A 20736-nucleotide genomic window follows, 5' to 3' on the forward strand; every position below is an offset into this window, starting at 1 on the left:
TATATAGTATGGCACCACTTTTAGCGGTTTTTCAACCTGTGGGTACCCAGATGTTGTTGAACTACAACTCCCATCACCACTAGCTAGCAAGGCCAGAGCTCAGGGGTGATGGGAGTTGTAGTCCAACAACATCTGGGGACCCACAGGTTGAGAACCATTAAAAGTGTCCGTGGTACATTGTGTGAGGGATCCCTACGTTAGTCCCATACTGTAGCCGTGGGCTGAAAGACTTTAAAAGCAGGAGCACCTCCGTGGCCCTCCTGGGATTACTGGACTCAAACTCCCATCAGCCCCTGAGAACACATCCAATGGCCAGGCATGATGGGAGTTGTAGTCCAATAACACCTGAAGGACCACAGCTCTCCCCCCGCTCCTCTCAAATGCAGAGTTTTACTCATTTACTACATTTATGTTCCAACTCTCCCACTTCGATCTTCACAATGACCCTGTGAGCTAGGTAAGGCTGAGAAGGAGCCACAAGCTCCAGCTGGCTGTGTCCACTGTTAGCTTCTACTAAGAGCAGACCCACTGAACCTGATTGGACACGACTAACGGCAGTGTATTGATTTCTGTAGGTCTGCTCTGAGCAGACGGCAATCCTAGTTTTCCAGCTTTTTTATTAGCATTATTTAAAACATGGTGCTGAGGGGGAGATGCCTATGGTTCTACTGTGGCGCATGGTAGGGTCTTCTGTTGTTGTGACCAGCCCCTCCCCTTTGAAAGAGATATATTTTGAGAACCCCAATTCTTCTGCGTGACCCCCCAATAACCACAAGCCAAGTAAATTGTGAAACGTGCTTCAGAGCACAAAATATTTTATTTTTTAAAGAATGTACAGTGTGTTGATTCTAACATTTAGAGAGGACAGGGAGAAGGCTCTCTGTGCCAAGGAAAACCTCTTGAGCTGAGAACATGTTTTGGCGGGTCCACATGAAAAGACACAGAATCAGAGACAGCTGCACAAAAAGGGCAGAATGGCCAGTGGGGCACAAGTATTTGAGAAGACTTGGAAGGTAAAAAAAGAAGCAGCCATCATCACACTGTCAGCAAAAAGTCCAGGGCTCTTGAATGTGGATCGTTAACAATTCCTCCTGAACACAAGTAATCCCTTCATCACATATTTAAGGCTTTCCAGATTCCAAATATGTGGATTTAACCCATAAACACTCCAGTCAATATTAATAAATCAGTAATAATAATCATGATTTATTTATATGCTGCCCATCTGACTGGGTTACCCCAGCCACTCTGGGTGGCTTCCAACAAATTAAAACACAATTAAGATCAAACATTTAAAATTCCCTATAGAGGGCAGCCTTCAGATGTCGTCTAAAAGTCAGATAATTGTTTATTTCTTTGACATCTGATGGAAGAGCATTCCAGAGGGAGGGTGCCACTGCTGAGAAGGCCCTCTTCCTGGTTTCCTCTAACCTCACTTCTCGCAGTGAGGAAACCACCAGAAAGCCCTCAGAGCTGGATCTCAGTGTCTGGGCTGAATGATGGAGGTGGAGATGCTCCTTCAGGTATGCAGGGACAAAGCCGTTTAGGGCTTTAAAGCACCAACACTTTGAATTGTGCTCGGAAACGTACTGGGAGCCAATGTAGATATAATTTGGGACCAGTGTTATATGGCCCCAGAAGCTGCTCCCCATCACCAGTCTGGCAGCCGTATTCTGGATTAGTTGTAGCTTCCGAATCACCTTCAAAGGTAGCCCCACATACAGCACATTGCAGTAGTCCAAGCGGGAGAAAACCAGAGCATGTACCACTCTGGCGAGACAGTGTGCAGGCAGATAGGGTCTCAGCCTGTGTACCAGATGGAGTTGATAAGACAGCTGCCCTGGACAGTGTTGATCTATGCCTCAATGGACAGCAGTGAGTCCACAATGACTCCCAGGCTGCACACCTGGTCTGAGTCCAGTTACCCCATTCAGAACCAGGGAATTCCCTGCACCTGCCCACCCTCTGTCCCCCAGAAACAGTACATCTGTCTTGTGAAAATTCAACCTCAATCCATTAGCCGCCATCCATCCCCCAACTGCCTCTGGACACCCACATAGTATGTTTACCACCTTCATTCGTTCTGATTTAAACAGGAGGTAAAGCTGGGTATCATCCACATATGGTGAACATCTAGTTCAAACCCCCTGATGATCTCTACCAGTGGTTTCAGTGTTAAAAAGCATGGGGGAGAGAGGACAGAAACCTGAGGCACCCCACAAGTGAGTGCCAAGGAGTCCATTCACTTCCCACTCCTTTCTGGACATGATGCAGGAGGAAGGAGCTGAACCACTGCATAACAGTGCCTCCAACTAAACATCTCTTTCATCTCTTCAGCATGATTGGTTGTGGTGGGTGAGTGAATTGGCTCCCTCACTACCAGAGCAAATCTTAACCCAGCACATAAATAAATATTTAATTCTCCCTCCTGTTGGGGTTCCGTCAAGCTTAAGAGGGTGTGAGTGTGGCCTACTTCAAAGGGAAGGTTGGCTGAATCAAAATCTGCTTGATTTAATAGAATACCACAGTGATTCTGATCATGAAGTAAGAGAAAGACCCTCCCCCACTTAAAGAACAACAACCTTTAAACCATTACTGCATTAATTTAGAGATTTATAACCAAGGGTTTGAGAGAGAAAGAGAGAGATATATTGCACTTCAAGAGGAATCGCCAGAGAGAGGAGAGCATCATCTACGATATAAAGAGCTTCTGGGAGTTGTTTGTTTTTTTAACTATACAGTGGCTGCAGAAGGAGCCTAAACACAAACTACATACATACTAGAGAAAATCCACTTCCAATTAATTTTTAATTACAAATCACAGTTTTCCTTTTTCCTTTTTTAATTCATTATACATATATCTATTTGGATGAGCTATGTTTCCTGCCTCCCACTCAAAGGGAGGAGGTGTATTGTGGGAGAAAGGTCAATATGTCAAGAAAAATCCCAGCCAAATATCTCTTAAATGCTTCAGGATAAGCAACCAATGCAGGCTGGTGGTTTTATATGCATAAAACTGTGCCCCAATCCCTGTAAGGCCACAAACTGCAGTGTTAAAGGTGACAAATATCCCCCTAAATATTGGGAAAGAGCTCCCCTTTCCTAAAGCATTCAGAAACCACTGAAGAATATATGGATTCCAATCAAAGTCAGCCAAAGGGTGTGGGGAGGACAGCCCTCTCCCCACCTCTCTTTTGATTATTGCAGCAGAGAGTAGCCATTTCATTACTGGGGATTTCTCTCTCTCTGGAGTTAGAACACTCCAGCTGGCTTTTACGTAACGGGGTGCATTTGATGACTGATGCAAGTCAAGAGTCTCAGTGGGAAAAGCCACCAAAACGAATCTTCCCCTCAATACGAGAGAGGACAGATTCTGTACGTGGCATGGGATTTTGAGAAATTCTTTGTAAATTCATGTGTGACGGCCCAGGTGACAGACTTGCTGGGTGCTATTTTAAGGTGGGGTATTTTCTCTGTCCAATTCTGCCATGTCTTGAGTTTCCTGAAGCTGCAGCAGACTGGAAAAAGACAAGAAAAAACAAAGCTGAATCCAATTTCTACCTACACAAGAGAAGAAAAAAATCAACAACCCACAAACAGAACATTTAATTTATTTATTAAATTTGTACAGCGCCCTATACTCGTATGTCTCAGGGCAGTTCATACCAGGGACATTTTCATAAATGTATGGGAACACTACTTCCCTTTGACTCCAAGTTGAATAGATAAACTCAAAATGCAAAGCATCTGGAATTCTGTGCCAAATCAACCTGAATCCCCAAAGCTGAAAGGCTTTTGCAAAAGCATCCCCCAAGCAAACCTGTGGGCTGAGGTGAGACACAAAGAAACGTCTCCTGGTCAGTGGTTCCTCCAAATGTTGCAGGACACCAACTCACAACACCTAGGGAGAATTTGCCAAGCCAACTTAGGCAAGCTGTAGTCCAGCAACACCTGGAGGCCCAGAGGTTTCCCGCCACTCCCTGCTCTTGACCATTTACTCACCCCACCCCCAAAAGAATATAGGCTTTGCTCAGGATGTAAATTATGGGATGTTTTTGCAATAACTCCTCTGTGACCCTCATAACTCCCATCTGTAGAATGGGCAGAAGAGGGAGGATCTCCCTTACCAGGGGGCATGTATATGTGTTTTTTGTGTTTTTCCAGAAATGAACAACATTACCTGCACAAACTGGGAAGGGTTGTAAAACTGGACTGTGCCGGCTGGGGGTCCTCCTGAAGGTGGCTGCAGTGAAGAAGGAGAGCTTTCCATTAGTGAGATGCAAACAAAAAGAGGCATCACCGTTTCTTACCAAGTTCATTTTGTGCACTTGACAGATGGAAGGAAGAGGTTGCATAACACCGCCAGCGCCCCCAAGTAGGTGCAGAGCAACAGAAGTTTGTTGTTATACATGGATGGAAACACACAAGACACACACACAAAAGGAACTAAACCCACGCATTCTTGGCCCTCCCCCCCCCCCCAGCGCTTCAAGAAGTTTCCCACATTGTCAACAGCAGCAGCAGGGTGCAGGGTCATCGCCAAACCAAGGCACATGCACAGACCCAAAATGACTTGCTTGCTTGGGGCATGCGGGAGGAAGAGCAGAAGGGGTTAATGGTGGCCAGTTGCTTGAGGAAGCACCAGCCAGCAACCTGCATTAGTGAGGCTTATGCCTTGCTTGAGAACCGCATGGTGGACTCGCCCCAATTCATGTTATCAGAGGAGCCCCCCACCCCCACGAAAGTATATGAAGCATTTGGCTTCTCCCTCACAGAGCTGGGGGAAAGACTTCTGCACTCCTTGCATTTTAAAGGCTAAGAGGCCCAGATGAAGAAAACCTGCTTTGGAGGCTCCTCCAAACGTAAAAGGCCTTAACCCAGACAGATCTATTATCAGATCATTTCGATCTCCAGAAATTGCGCTGTTAGAAGCACCACAGCGTCCATTCCACATTTGTGAAAATTCAGTCTTTTAGTGTGGTAGGAACTCTGGAACTCCCTGCTTATTGGTGTTAGGAAGGTGCCCTCTTGCTTTAGACACCTGCTGAAAACTTTTCTGCTTCAGCAAGACTATCCAGACCCGTTTGCTTGTTTCATAAAAATTATACACCTCTCAAATGTAGAAAGAAAACGCTGGTGACCAATGGGGTGACAGATGTCGCAGCCAGATCGTGCCCTCACATCCAAAAGGAAAACCTCAAAGCGGTTTACCAAAAATTAAATAAAACAAAAGAATAAAATTGACACTAAGAAGAATTTACAGTAACGATTTAGGAATTTCAAAAATATAAAAACAGCAGTAGACTAAAAACAGATTAAAACTTGCATCAACTTTCTAAACATCTGGGCAGGCTCATCTAAACAAGAATGTTTTAACAAGTGCTGAAAAGAGTACAGGAAAGGTCTGACATCAATAGGCAGGGGGTTCCAAAGTGCATTGGTGCTACCTGACTAGGAGATCCAAGTTCTTACAAATGAATAATGGGTATTATGTGGCACCTGTAACAGTGCCTGTTCTGTTTATAAATTTTCGAAACAAACCACCACCCAAGAGGCAGCTAGTGACGTCTTGGCCCTGTGGGCAGAACCTCCAGCCTGGCTCTCCTCAGGTAAACACCTCCCCTGCAAAGCATCACACAGAGACCAGAGTGCTTTTGGTACATCTGATGCACCACCATGCAGTGGCTATAAAAACCTTGGTCTGCCACATTCCCTCTTTTGCCCAGGGGATCAAGGACTTCCAGAGAGAGAGAATTATTTTTAAGCAGAACAGCAACATGTCCACTTGGGGATGGCGTGTGTTCCAGGTCCCCAAGTATCACTCCCCTTGTACAATAGCCTTCAGCATTATGGTGCTAACTCCACTTCAGAGGTTGTAGGACTACAACTGCCATCACGCCCACCCACTGTTAGGGACCATGGAAGTTGTAGTCCAGCAACTTCTGGAAGGCACCAAGGTTAGAGGAAGCCACTGCAATAGTATTTGAAGGGCAGTAAAAACTCATATCTGAGTGTTTGACATGAGGAGAGTTTAATTTGCTGGGTTCTTCAATGCTGCTCTTGAGTCTTTGTTGCACTGGTTTCAATGTTCTTTGTGTTAAGATTTAAAGATTCATCATGTTTATCTTTATGCTTTTCCTGTTTGAAGTACAATGCCCTGACTATTCATATCAAACACTGTCTAAATCAGCCTTCCCTTTAAGCTGTAGTTCAACGCTTCTGGTTGGGGAAGGCAGGTCCAAGAATTCCAACAAATAAATATGGGGGGGGGGGTCACCACCATATTTTGAGGACTGGAATAAATCCAGCTCTCAGTCCTGAGTTATTTCTTCCAGCAAAGACTAAGTAAGTTGTGTCCGTCCCCCACAGGAAGAGGTGGAATGTCCAATGCAGTCAAAATTCTCAAAGGGAAGGATTACTAAGAGAGGAAGGAGCCCAGCTAAACTTGGATCACAACTGCGACTCTCTAAAGGCAAGGAGGAATACTTCATCTTTGTGGCCTCATGTTAGTCCCAAGAAATGCAGGTAGGAGAAGATGTGTATTAAAAAGTAAAGCAAACATAAAGGGGGGGGGGAGAGAGAGAGAGAGATGGAGGGTAGGGAGGATGAGGAGAGAACTCAAAGAGGGAGAGAGCCAGGGTTAAGGAAGGATGGCCAGCCAAATGTACCTGATTAAAATGCTGGCTTACTTCACGTGATAATGAGCTCATTGAGCTAGAGCGCGAAAGCTACAAAACAGCAAAAACACACACATACACACACACACAACAACACACACAAAAAAAGGGAATCAAAAAGTCATCATGCAGGCTTCTGCCTCAAGCTCTCTGTTCTCCTATTTTCAATAAACGGGGTGGAGAAAGGACCTTCCAGCACCAATGGTTAAATGATATGAATTACAAAAGGAGGTAAGTTAGCTTAAATTGCAGAAATTAAAAAAAAAGGGCAGGAGAGTAACTTCTTTGGTTAAACACACCCAAGATGCAGCTGGTAATGGTGCCTGCCTACGATTTGTAAATCTAGTGGGGTTACGGTTATGCATCTGCATGGCATTTAATATGATAAACCACACACATGCACAGAGGGGGAAAGAGGAGAATCTACCACCCTGCCTTTTCACATAAAAAAAGAAACTTCCACCACAACCTCCTTCCTGTGGGGAAAGGCCACAGCTCAATGGCAGAGCAACTGCTTTTCATGCAGAAGGTCCCAGGTACAGGCCCCCATGGCCTCTCCTGGCAGGGCTGGAAATGTCCCTCCTTGTATGAAAACCCTGGAGAGTCACTGCCAGTCAGTGTAGACAATACTGAGCCAATGATAAGGCAGACTCCTCTGTTCTTTTATGCAGAGACCTGTTCAATTAGCACCCCCCACGCCCACCCCCTGCCCAGCCTGAAAGAACAGCCTGCTGGAACAGACCAAAGGTGTGGCATTTAGTCCAGCCTCCTGTTCACACAGTGGCCACCCAGATGCCCCAAAGAGAAGTTCAAGAGCAGGATTTGAGCACAAGAACACTCTCCCTTCCTGTCATTTCCAGCAACTGGATTTCAGAAGATGACTACCTCCAAATGCCAAAACAGATCTGAAAAGCCTCTGCCAACTACTCCTGGTTCTGATTTTGGAGGTAACACAAAACTTCAGGGGCAAATCTGCTCATGACTCAGTTACCTGCTGCTGCTGTCCCTTTATCTAAGGGTTTAGGACTTGCCTGCAGAGGTCCCCCCACCCACCCATTTGGCCATGCAGACCTACCTCTCCAGGCTGGGAGTCCTCTGGGTTGGAGGGAGGGAGCTCAGAGCCAGGTGGCAACATGGCAGAATTTAAGTACTCCAGGGAGAAAAACAAAGAAGCAGAATTAGGTGGCAGAACAAACCAGGGAATGGGACCCTAAAGGCCCAGCAAAATGCTACCAACAATCCAAAGATCAATAGGCTTTTGAAAAAAATAGGTATTTTACAAAATTCTTTTCTTCAAACAGAAATCCTGCTATGGGACAAATCCATATCAGTCCCCAACAAGGGTTGTGTAACCTCCTAAAGACTTATAAGCGACATGCTGGATCAGGCCAAAGCGGGCCCATCTGGTCCAGCCTCCTGTTCTCCCAGTGGCAAACCAGATGCCTATTATGCCACAGGAAGGACCTGAGCACAATAGCAGCACTGCCCCCACGTGTGGTCTGATTCAGAGGCACACTGCCCCTCCAGCATTGGAGGCAGAACATATCCATCAAGTTAGTAGCCACAGGCAGTCTTAATATTCTCTGAGAACATGTTAACACTGCAAATCCAACTTACCGAGGGTTCTGCAGCCACTCCAGGGTTGCTCTGGCTTCCTGGCACCAGCTGCCCTCCCGCCCCTTTCTCCTCCAAAGGCAGCTGATCCTCTGGAACTGCAGGAGAGAGACCCCAAGTTAGTACACAAAACAAGTTTTGTATCTCTTCAGACAGGGTGGTTGCACCCAAAGGTGCGCATGGGAGAGGCCAAGACTGAGCAGCCCATTTTCCAAGGAGAAAAGACCACAAGCAAAGGATAACTCCTCTTTGCCCCTGAGAGTAGGTGGGACTAGCAAGTAGACCTTCCACCTGCTGCTGGACTACAACTCCCATCATCCATGATTATCAGCCATGCTGACTCAGGGGCTGATGAGAGTTTGAGTCCAACGTTGTTTGGAGGGAAACAAATTAGCCACCTCTGTACTTTAGAGCTTTCCATGATTTGCCAGAAAACAGCTGTCTGCGATAAAAACTTTCACCCTCTAAACTGAATAGGGGTGGGGGTGGGGAGACTAATTGCTGTTTGTTAATGGGATGTTCTACACAGTGTCTACATTTCAGAGTTACGAAGCCGTAAAAGATTGTTTGCTTCATATTGTATACTCTAAATATGTTTTTTAGTATTTTCATTTTTATCTTGTAGAAACTCATGTTTATTTAGCACCTTGGCTTTTACTCTTTTAGATCTATTGATCAATCGGGGAATATATTCTCTAGTGCTGGCTGTTCAAACATCAAGTCAACTGGTAAAGGAAATTTCAAATTTCAAGGAAGAACCAGAGAATTGTAGGGCTGGAAGGGAACCCCAAGGGTCATCTAGTTCAACCTTTAAATCCCACTTTTAAAAATTATTATTATAAAACCCAAGGCACCTAAAGAGAGCGAGAAATACTTATAGCTGCTGGCGAATCCACCCACCAAATGGCAGTTCCCATGAAGACTGTGAAAACTCATGACACTTTTATTTCCTCCTTTCCTTAAAGAACAATAAAGAGGCCAAACAAGAGGAATAAGACTGACCCTCAAACAGTTATACAAGAGGAAGTGAGGGAGGCAGAGGAGGTGGGCTGGGGCAGGGAGACGCCTCTCCAGGCTCGACTCACCTGAGTTTGGGACGAAGAGGTTTGCTGCGATGGGCATGGGGGCCAGGGGAGCAAAGAGGTCTGATGGAGCAGGGGGTGCAGCACCACCACTGGGTGACTTGGCCCCACCAGGGTTCAGGATGTCGACATACCGGGCTCTGCTTCCTGCTGGAAAGAGGCAAGGAGGAAAGCTTATCACCATGCAGTGATGGAGTCTGAAGGTAGAGATCAGGGAGTGGGTGGGTGAGGGCAACCAGGAAGCAAGAGCACCCTCCAAAAATAGTCATAATCACATTAGCAAGGGTCCAAGCAAACCCATTAAAACTAATGGACATTATTAACTTAGGTCCATTCATTCACAGAGAGCCAGCACGATGTAACAGTTAAGTGTTGGATTAGGGCCTGGGAGAAACTAGGGTTTGAATCCCCACTTGGCTATAAAGCTCAATAGGTGTGACCATGGGTCACAGTCACTACCTATCAATCTAATGTAGTAAGGATTAAAACAGAGAAGGAAGAGAACTATATACACTGCCTTGAGCTCCTTGGAGGAAAAGGTGGCATATAAATTAAATAAATAAATGAATTTTCAGTTACTCTAAGCAGGACAGCTGGATTCAAGCTCACTAACACTGGGAGTGTGAAGTGCGGAGAACAACACGTGCCAGCAGAATAGCCACGAAATGGTCATTCCACACTTGCAAAGAACCAATTCTTCAGTGTGGCAGCACCTACCCTGTGGAACTCCCTGCCCCTTGATGTTAGGAAGCCACCTTTGCTGTATTACTTTCAATTCCTGTGTTGTTGTTTTAAACTGTTTTTAAAACTACTCACTTTATATTGAAAAAACAACTAACGAAGTTTTTTGTTGTTTTTTTTAAAACCTGGCCTTTGGTCATAATGGCAAAAAATAACTGCTTATCCAACAGCAAGAATTGCAAGTGAATATGGAAATAAAATCTGGGAAAACTGGTTGCCCCTTATACATTATTGTCAGGAAAGTAACTGCCTACTCTGAGAGCAGATTCAAGTAGGTTTTAAGGTATGCAAGGTATTTTAAATAGGAAATACTGTAGTTCTGTGGGTTATTGTTAATAGTTGTCAAATAATAATTACACACACACACTTCTCTGCCTAATCCCTGCCTAGTAATTATTTGTTTCACACATAATTTTGCGTAAGGGTAACAGACCTGACATGCAGCTTCTTGCATCTGTAATGACTGGCAAAGATGGAATCCTCTGCCAAGGACCGAAACAAACAAACATGTCTATTGTACATGCTATTAATGCCCAGAACACAGCTCACACCTGAACAGTTACCTGCTTTCCTGGAGAACATGTTTACGGAGCTGTTGGGAGGTCCTCCTGATCCAGAGGGAACTGCTTGAGGGACCTGAGGGAACCCTGAAGGAGGTGGAGGTGGTGGCTTGCTCTGGAAGTAGGAGGAAAACAGACCCTTGAAACCAAGGCCACCTCCTGGGGCAGGTGCATTAGGAAAGGAAACGAACTAAACTCTGCTCTTGCTTGACCCCAGACTATCTGTCACATTCACATCATGCACTGTGATACCACTTTGGACAGTCACGGCTTCTCCTGAATAATTTTGCGAATTCATTCAGGGTGCCAAGGGTTGCTGGGAGACCCCCTTAGAACCCTTGCAAAGCTACAGCTTCCAAAATGGTTGAACAGCCAATCCCTCTTTTACAGGGAACTCTGGGAACTGCAGCTCTGCCCAGTATTTACCTCTTCCTCCGGTTCATCCAAGTTGACCCACCGCTGTTTCTTTTCATCCCAGACAATCTAGGAGAACACATAGGAACTGGTTAGGAGGCAAACCAGGCAGGCTGTGCAGATGTTCAGTTAAGGACTCACAACCACTGGGATTCAGGGTAGACCTACCGATTTGTTCTTATCATCAGGGAGGTGAGCTTCGTTTTTGCCTTTCCCCATCAGCCAGCCAAGCCATGTTGCTCCACTCTGCAGGGAAAAGAAAAGAAAGGTAAGTCTTGCAAGAGGGTGAAGACAATGGCCCCGCCCCCAACAAACCCAGCCAATTGGAAAAGCTGGGGGCAGAGATGAAGCTGCTACTTTTACCTTGAATGCTGGCCTACCTTCCGAGGCTCAGGCTCTTTTTTGCTTGGCTTCCCTTCTGGGATGGGCGGTGGGGGCGGGGAGGGCTGCTTGGCTGCAGAGTTCCGCCTCTCGCGCCCAACAGAGTGCACAGAGGATTCTGAGGTGGTCCGGGATCGCACCCCGAAGCCCTGCAATTGTTACAAAAGGAACCAGGATAACATTACAACCCCAAAAGAGAAGGAAGCTTCAGCAGGTGCCAAGAGGTGTTGTGGGTCCCCTGTTAGTCTGGGTCCCCTGTTAGTCTGACTCATGAGCAGATCCGCTGAAATACAGTGGTACCTCTGGTTACGAACTTAATTTGTTCTGGAGGTCCATTCTTAACCTGAAACTGTTCTTAACCTGAGGTACCACTTTAGCTAATGGGGCCTCCCACTGCTGCTGCACGAGTTCTGTTCTCATCCTGGGGCAAAGTTCTTAACCCGAGGTACTACTTCTGGGTTAGTGGAGTCTGTAACCCGAAGTGTTTGTAACCAGAGGTGTTTGTAACCCGAGGTACCACTGTAGATGGATGGATGGATGTTGACTAACTTTGGTTGATCAGCTTTGTTAACTTTGGTTCGTCAGTTTCAGTGGGTCTACTCTTGAGTAGAACTTAGTTGGACACAACCCAAGGTTCATCAGGGCAGAGAAAAAGTTCCAATGCAGCATGGAGGTTGAAGAAAGAGTGAGATGTTTTTTTAAAAGGGAGGAATGAAAGAGAGAGAGACAGACAGACAGAGTGACAGAGGTAGGGAGTCTGCGCATGGCATACCATGTGAACTGAAGAAGACTGGGAGGTGGATCTGGATCGTCGGCCCGAGCCCTGCTTAGACACAAAGCCAGTACATCAACAAGCAAGCTAAGCCAACCTACTAACAGCGGATGCAGAGTCAGACCAGCACATTCTTCAGCCACAAGTTGAGCTTGTTAAGTGGGAAGGCAAAGGCTGTATGGTGAGCCTGATACAACAGGTTGGGAGTGGGAGCCTTTGGCCCTCTGGAAATTGCTGAACTACAACTCCCATTAGCACCAGCAAATGTGGCAAGTGTGATGATGGGAGTTGCAAGTTTTCAGTTGTTTTAAACTGCTTTTAATATTGTGTTTTAAAGTTGCAACCCACCCAAGGACCTTAGGGTGAAGGGCGGGTAATTAATGTTTATAACAACAGTTCAGCAATATCCAGAAGACTATAGGAGCTCCATGCCTGTAGCAGGTCTTGACTGGACTCCCCCCTTGACCACCTGGCTCCTCTGCTCTTGGCCACTCTTCAATATGACTGTGTGGAAAGGAGGATTAGGTTATCCTGGGGGGGGGGTGTCCAGAAAATCTGGCCCACACACCTAAAACAGAGGGGGCTACTCTGCCGAACAAACGGTCTTAGGAACATGAGAAGCTGCCTTATACCAAGTCCATCCAGCTCAGTGTTGTCTCCAGGGTTTCAGGCAGGGAGTCTTTCCCATCCCTACCTGGAGATGCTGTTAGGGACTGAACCTGTGTCCTTCTGCATTCAAAGCAGGCACTCTACCAATGAGCCACCTCGCCTTCTGCTTCAGCATGCCCCTGGCGTCTGAGCATGCACATAGCACACACAAACAAGGGTGGGGATTCACAGCACGCCTTCAATACCAGACCTTTCTTTTCTGGGCTGTACACAACAAATTTTTTTCTCAGTGTACACTCACTGAAATGAATAAGCCTAAATCAGTCATGTCCCATTAATTTCACTGGGTCTCCTCCGAGTATCGGGTTAACGTTGGGTACAACCCTTTTATGTGTGTGCCAGATGAGGATGGCCACACACTCATCGTCAGCACAGCTAGCTAGGAGGACAGCACTTCCAAGCGACGGATTCGAAAGTAGAACCCAGAAGCGGACCTCCAGATGCCCCTTTGCTTGGCCCTCGTACAAACCTGAGCTACAAACTGGAGAGGAAGGAAGGACAGAGCTTTCAGACAGGGTCATGGGTGGAATTTGGCTCCAAATTAATGGCCATTATGTGCTCCCAACAAAACAAAACATTAAAAAAAGAGTAAGAGCAGGATGGATACCATGCTTGCCATCTTCCCATAGAAGTCATCCTCTCTGGGCTCTGGTCTGGCCTTCCAAGCTTGAGTCTCCTGGGAGCCGCCCTGCAATCCTGAGGCAGATATAAAAGGCAGATCAGGATGAGTATGCAATGGGTTGGAAGGAGGCACAAGAATGATTGCATCATTAAATTGCATCAATGGATAAACCAGCTCAACGTTTGCTGAACTTGCTTTCACAGGAAGCAGTGATGGCCATCAACCTAGAGGGTGATGCTTTAAAGAGGACTAGACAAATTCATGGAGGAGAGAGCTAGCAATGGCCACTAGTCAGGGTGGCCACGGTGCTCTGTATTCACAGCTGGGGGCAGCCATGCTTCTGAGCATCAGTTGCTGGAAACTACAGGAGGGGAGAGGGCTCCTGTGCTCAGATCCTGCTTGAGAGTTTCCCCAAAGGCATCTAACTGTCCACTGTGAGAACAGGATACTGAACGAGATAGGCTACTGGCTGTGTTGAATCAAAGGTGAATTGTTTCAGAAGCTTTGCTAATGACATCTTGGCTGTCAAGATAACCCCACAATTAATGGCTGTCAAAATAACCCCACAATTAATTGGTAGTTGTTGCAGCAATGAGCTCACATATGTTTACACATATGTGCTGGGCTCTGAGCCCAGAAAGGGGAACTATCTTTAAGACTTGGGTATCTACCACCAATGCCCTCATCTAGTCAGGTGAAATGACATATGCTGCTTTGTTTATGAAGAATGTATGCATGTTTGCTTGGGTGTGGACAAGCCATCTGCTTGCTATGTTGTCTATTCTGCATCTGCAAAGGCTAGGAGAACTGGCAGGCTGCTTTGCTGTAAGTCTACACCTTCTCTAGAACTGGCCACTCTGATGTTTTTCACATTCTTCTTTAGTGTCCCTGCACCCAACCACTCCTACAAGCCCTTCTTTGGGCCTGCGGTTCAGAACATTGGTCAAGGGCTGGTTTCTTCTTATGTTCTTATGATATTTTGGTGTGGACATTCCATATTGTACGGCACTCCCCAATGTGACCGTAACTTTGCAATGCAGGACATAAGCAAGTGCTGGGGACCTTTGAAACATGTGCAGCTCTCCAAGAATGGAAAAAAGCAGAGAGACCCCTTTCTGTCACACCCCACCCCTGCCACAATGCCAGGACAAACCTGCATCTTGGTTGAGCTGCTCCTGCAGCTGAAGCTCATTTGCTTGAGAAGATGGGCCTGTTTGTGGCACCATCCCCATTGTGGGGTATGGAGGGTTCTGCTCGGCTCCATAGGCATGGGCATAGCTGGGTCCTGGCCCTGTAGAAGGAGGAGCCGCAGGGTAGAAAGGCGTATGGCCAGTAGCCTCTGAATGGGAAGAAGGTGCCGCAGTGACTGAGCTGTCAAGGATGGCCTGGGGAGCTATGGAGGGAGTGACAAAGAAGGTAAATGGACATCTAGGATGTTTGTAACCCACAACAGACTGGAGCCCAGAACAACTCACTATCAATCCAAAGAATATTCCACCCCTCTCTGATGGATGAGAATATATTTGGGTCAATTTGCATGGCCAGAAGCAGCTCAGTGGCTGCTGGCAGGTCAAACCTACCATCAATGAACTGCATGGGTTGTGGAAACAAGCTCCACCCAGACAGCCTGTGTGCCTTGAGACATCATAACCAAAAAGAGCAAACTGGATCCCCAACCAAGTGATGACTGCTGGCACAGAGGAGGAGAAGGCTAGCAGTGGCTACTAGCCACGATGGCTATGCGCTGCCTTTACAGTTGGAAGGAGCAACTGTATCCGGCTCTTGCTTGTGGGCTTCCCACTGCAGCATCTGGGTGGCTACTGTGAGGACAGGAAGCTGGACTAGTTAGGCCACAGGAGTGACTCATCAGGGCTCCTCTGATGTACTTAACACCAAACACAACAAGGCCTTAAACTGGGAGCACAAAGGGTCCTGGGGAGCCCACCACCACCTTCCAACAGTGGACACTGCTGACAAATGGTTCCCACCCTACAATTCACTGTTGTTTCTTATTCTCCCTGCCCCATCTCTGACCTCTCCCTACCCCATGAAACAATGGCAAGGAACACCCACCGGAAGGCATCAGCTGGACACTCGGCTGCACAGGGTGACCTGTGCCAGGAAGCAAAGAGGCCAGGAGTGGGTTGTCAGAGCCAGATAGCATCTCATGGCCAGCACCCATCCCCTCGCTTTGACTGACATGGTCCAGTTCAGAGCTTGGTGTGCTGCAGGCATATTGCTGAGGTGTGGATCTCCCTGCGCTGTAAGCGATCCCGCCCTCCTGGGAGAAGAAAAAAATCAAAGATGGCAGTTTTCAACTGACAGGCATATCTACATGTTTCCCTTTGCTAGGCCCAAGACCACCACTGCAAAAGGTTTCTAGGTTAAAGGCTCCATCCCTTAGTCAGAGAGAGAGGAGCACAGGTCGCTGCCTTACAAGGAGTCAAAGCATTGAGCCCATCTAGCTCAATATTGTCTACACTGACTGGCAATGGATCCCTTCAGGGTTACAGACAGGGTTCTTTTTCTTTTGTACAATGATTCTTGAGATCAAGGAGCAAGTTTTGGTCTATGTCTGGAGACCCTAGGATGCAATTTTGAATCAAGATGGTGGATTGAACCTTTCAAAACTGATTTCAAAACTGCACTGGTTTTTTTCTTGGTTTCTTAATATTCCTGAGCAACATGAGGTATAAGGCTGCTAATGTTTCTAAGCAACTCTTTAAAAATAAGGGAAAGGTTTTCAGCTGAAACCCTCAGCTCACTTCTGTTTATACTGCACAAAGCGGGGCTAAACTGATTGAATGAACATGCTTGGGAATCTCACACACTGAACTTATGGGAGGACAGCATACTCACCTTGATCTGCCCATCTAAGCTTCGAAGTTGTACCAACCAATCAGGTTCATCAAAAAATTCCTGCTCAGGTTTCTCCCTTATCTGAGGGTCAAAGAGCCGCAACCGAGGGGAGATCTGTGAAGCAGAACCATTGGAAATGGTCAAAGGAGGACAGAGAGAAGGGAGCTTCTGGGACTGCTCTGTTGGGGCAGTCAACTGCAACCACTTTTTTAAAGATTTACATATATTTATTTATAGTAATACATAACAAAGTATAATAGCGGATGCCAAATAAAACTAAATAAGACAAAAGTAGAATGGGATAGCTAAACATGTAGGAATAAATTTACATACTAAAATCCAACATAATAAATTAACATCACAAAGTTTCAAGTGACAGAAATGGGTTAACATTCTCCTGTACCTTATTACTTCAGTACATTATAAAAAGACTCCATTTCCTGATGAAGACACTATCTTTTAGTCTGCCCTCTCTAGTTCTCACTATATATGTGAGCTTAACTATGTTAACTATGTCCTAGATTTTAGTTATCCATTCCTCATGGATGGTGTTCTCATTTCCTCCCCAGTCATGACAGATAATAATTCTGGCAGCAGGCAAGAGATGTTGCATCAATTCCCTGTCCTCTATTAGTACAGTTTCTTTAACATTTCTGAATAGCAAAATCTGACGATCCATACGTAAATTATAGTCAGGTATTACTTAAATTTTCATTGCTGTATCTTCCCAGAATGTTCTAAGTTTTGGGACAAGTCCAGAATATATGCTGCATTCAAGCACAGACTGCAGTCATTTCTAACTTTATGTTTCCCTCTCCACTGAAGATATCCAGGGACTAACTGCTCATAGAAACATTGGAGAGGGCTGTGTGTTGTGTTCGGAGGGGCCTACCTTAACCAAGACACACAGCACTGGAAAAAGGCAGTTGAACCTCCCCCCCCACCCCCAATATACTGTACCTGGATCAGCTGACTAATCAGGACCGGGGAATAATAACAGGGGTTCTTGAGGATGGCTTTGGAAATCACTTCACAGTAATGGAAGGCCTGTGCGGCCAGCCCCACTTCGGCCAGTCGACAGGCATAGATAAACTTAAAAACCTGAAAGAAAGAGGATTTTGAATCTTAGGTGATTTGGGAGCATGGCCTTAGAAGCAGCAGCAGTTAAAAGCATGAGGGTGCCTGGCCTAGACATGCTGCTTGCACAAGCAGCACCAATGTTCCAGAACCTCAGAGCTGTCATTTCTTCTCAAGCAGCCCAAACCTACAAGGTGCCTAGTGCCCAGCCCCTGCCCTGGCGTTCACTCCGGACTCTTCTCAACAGCTCATGTCTGGGTCATGTAACCTTCATAGAGAGGAATGTAACAGGGGACTTTGCCCCCTTATGAGGAAACAGCCTTCGAGGACACCAGGATCGTGCCTGGAATAGCTTTTGGCTGATGCAAGCAAGTTAATTAAGAAAGGTATTTGTATGATCAATGTGTCATTAAAAAAATGAAAACGGGTCACAACAATAAAACCTTAAAAGCTTGCAATAAAAGCCATTTAAAAAGTTAGAAATAAGACAGCAATTAACAGTTGTGGAAGGATGTCTTCTTAACTGCCCATGTAGGGCTGGCAAAACAGAAATATTTTCAGCAGGTGTTAAAGAACAGGCTTAGTGGCCAAGTTCCTCTCCTCTGCTCAAATGTCTCTCAAGATCTGAGGGATAGCTCAGTCGGCAGAGCAAGAGACTTTCAATCTCAAGGTTGTTTGGTTTGTGCCCCACACTGGGCAAAAAGATTCCTGCATTGCAAGGGGGGAGGCTATATGACCCTTGTGGTCCCTTCCAACTCTACAATTCTAGGATTCTAAGGCGATGCTCTCATTTTAGCTGCAATTTTTTAATCTTACGTTTCTATCTTTTGCTAAATCCTTTGTACCTGTATTACAATGCATTTTAAGCAAGCAGATGTTTTCATGCTCAGGATTTATCCTGTGTGTGCTCTTGTTTTAGCGAGTCTGCGATGGTATAAAAAACTGATCTGATCTCTCCACAGCTCCATGCATCCAACCTGAAACACTCCTTTCCCAGCTTCTGTGGCCACTCCCATCTTTTGCTTTTCCTTCCTCTCCCTCTCTCCTGCCCTGAAGCTGTGTGGCCCAGAGAGTGGGGTGGAGGTGGGGCTGGGGGCTGCCACCGCCCCCAGCACACACAAGCAAAAAAGGAGCTTCCTCCAGCACACATTCCCAAGAAAGGCTCCTGAACTGCGGGGGCAAGGTGCTCCTTTTCCATGCTTTCTCAGAACTAGAGCTGTGTTGCACATTATAAGCAAGATCAAAGTGGAAGGGGACAACAGCTGTCAAGCATTTGCAACCACTGCAAAACAACAAGGGGACAAAGAGCAGCCATCACCCAGGAGACTGAGAAGACAGGAGGCACCCCAAACCTGGAAATTGGGTAACGAGCATGGCTGTGTCCCCAGGGACTGCGCATATTCGTAGGCTTCTGTCCTTCGGATGGCTTCATTGGTGGAGAACTTTGAAAAAGGTGAACTGAAAGGTAAACAGAAGGGGGTGGGATAGGAAAGTATTTTGTGAATGAGACACAGGCACTTGACTTGAAGGTCATTTAGAATATGGAGGTAGAAAAAGGCGCAAGACCCTCTGGCACCCCTTGAACAGCTCCATCAGCAAATTTCATTGCCATGGCCCTTCTTTGGCCTCAGAGATAGAAACTTGGGACAGGGGCAGAGAGACAAGCCACAGTCCCTCAGCGAGGCTGCAATCGGCCCAGGGATCAGCAATAGGTGCATATCAAAATGTACACAAAGGCAAGGCTTTCCTGCACAACAACCACAACCTTGAGTCAGGGAGAGGCAGCTTTAATGCTCTTTTTTTTTAAAAAAAATGGTGATAATGAAGGGTGGCTGCTTCAATGCATTTGAAACTGTGTTTGTGTTGGTTATTTGGTGTTTGCATGCTGCTTTGTGAAGGCTCACCCCTCTTTAGAAAGTGGGTTATAAATTTATAACTTAGGGCTTCATGGCAACCCATTCCTCCCCACCCACCTGTGGTTTGAGCCAATCAGAACCAGCTTAGTTGTTTTCTTCGTGTAGACTCCGAATCCAACCTGAGCCATCAGGTAGCAGAAGTGAGCAGCATCTAGGAGGCCTCTCGAAGCTGTGGCAAAAGACAAAAGGCATCCCTTAAAACGGGGGCAGGAGAGGACTGAGACCCAGGGGCCCTCTGTTCCCAGAGACTGATCACTCTTCCCTCCCACCCCAATCTCCATCGGTGGGATTTGCTTCTGTGGTTTACCAAGCGTGTCGCCCATGGTGGTGATCGTCCTGTGCTCCACCTCCATGTTATTTGTCAGGTTGGAAAGGACCATTGCCAAGTGGGGTCTCCAGTCTCCCCATTTCTCATCTCCACAGCACTAGGAGGGGGGGGGTGGCAGGGAGAGAAAGACAGGATAAATGAATTTTCCAGTACACTGCTAAGTCTTTACCTCTGCCTTTCAGTTTGTTTCTGCATTAAAAACAACAACACTGTACTGTGATTTTACTGTTTTGCTTTTACAATTGTTTTGCACACTGCCTTGGGACTAATGTGAATGGAGGCATAAAGATATAAAATAAGATGAGCCACTGCAAGTCTGACGAATAAATAACTACAAATTCACAAAGTGCATGGCTGCTAAGGGAGCACTTAACAGTGCATTCCTGTTTAAGCACGCACAAAACTGAAAGCCCTTTGCCCAATGAGGAATTGTGGCCTCCTCCAATGGGCAGGGACAAGGCAGGCTCTCACTCAGGACTCACTGTGGATGCTGCGGGCATCCTCCCGGACATGAGCTGGTAGACAGTCTGCAGGGGGTCGTTGATTGGGAGGCTGTTGGCGAACCTGACAAGCCAAGAACACACAAAGTCAGGGGTCTTTCTAAGGAGACATTAAGAGAGTCCAACGGCACTTTGAAGGCATAAGAAGAGCCCTGCAGCAGCAGTTGGATCAAGCAAAGGGAACCCATCAAGTCCAGCATGCCAGTCCAACAGCAACCAACACGATGCTCCAATGGGAAGCCCAAATGCAAAACCTGAACACAACATCAACTCTTCCCACTTGTGGTTTCTAGCAACTGGTATTCAGAGGCATACTGCTTCTGGCAGTGGAGGCAGAACAAAGCCATTGTGGTTAGTAGCCACCGATAACCTTCTCCTCCTTCGATTTGATAAATCCCTTTTAAAGCCACCCATAAGAAGTCTGTAAGACTGTGCAGTCCAGCCGTCTTATGGTGATCAAGCAGATGTCCACGATGGGAAGCCTGCAAGCAGGACCTGAGGAAACAGCAGCAATTCTCCCCACC

General features: G+C 46.5%; 1 protein-coding gene across 14 annotated transcripts in view; it reads right to left on the reverse strand.

Moving 5' to 3' along the window:
• Nucleotides 1-785: 785 nt before the first annotated feature.
• The window catches only part of SEC16A (SEC16 homolog A, endoplasmic reticulum export factor), a 39374-nt gene continuing 19423 nt past the window's right edge, over nt 786-20736 (reverse strand). For 3 of the 14 annotated variants that reach the window (XM_083596218.1, XM_083596211.1, XM_083596217.1), the window contains exons 13-32: nt 20195-20276; nt 19692-19809; nt 19442-19553; nt 18821-18926; nt 17352-17492; nt 16392-16505; nt 15606-15813; nt 14686-14925; nt 13518-13606; nt 12242-12295; nt 11469-11618; nt 11257-11334; nt 11101-11157; nt 10678-10789; nt 9377-9523; nt 8295-8389; nt 7753-7827; nt 6669-6728; nt 4181-4243; nt 786-3518 (exon numbers count right to left, since the gene is read on the reverse strand). In XM_083596218.1, the coding sequence (XP_083452344.1) occupies nt 3450-3518; nt 4181-4243; nt 6669-6728; nt 7753-7827; nt 8295-8389; nt 9377-9523; nt 10678-10789; nt 11101-11157; nt 11257-11334; nt 11469-11618; nt 12242-12295; nt 13518-13606; nt 14686-14925; nt 15606-15813; nt 16392-16505; nt 17352-17492; nt 18821-18926; nt 19442-19553; nt 19692-19809; nt 20195-20276 (2170 nt within the window). In that variant the 3' untranslated portion in view covers nt 786-3449. The remainder of the gene's footprint in view (nt 3519-4180; nt 4244-6668; nt 6729-7752; nt 7828-8294; nt 8390-9376; nt 9524-10677; nt 10790-11100; nt 11158-11256; nt 11335-11468; nt 11619-12241; nt 12296-13517; nt 13607-14685; nt 14926-15605; nt 15814-16391; nt 16506-17351; nt 17493-18820; nt 18927-19441; nt 19554-19691; nt 19810-20194; nt 20277-20736) is intronic. The other 11 variants (XM_083596223.1, XM_083596224.1, XM_083596213.1 and 8 more) reach the window with 8 other exon arrangements.

This window comes from Podarcis filfolensis, assembly GCF_964270895.1.
Source record: "Podarcis filfolensis genome assembly, chromosome: Z".
Lineage (NCBI taxonomy): Eukaryota > Metazoa > Chordata > Lepidosauria > Squamata > Lacertidae > Podarcis > Podarcis filfolensis.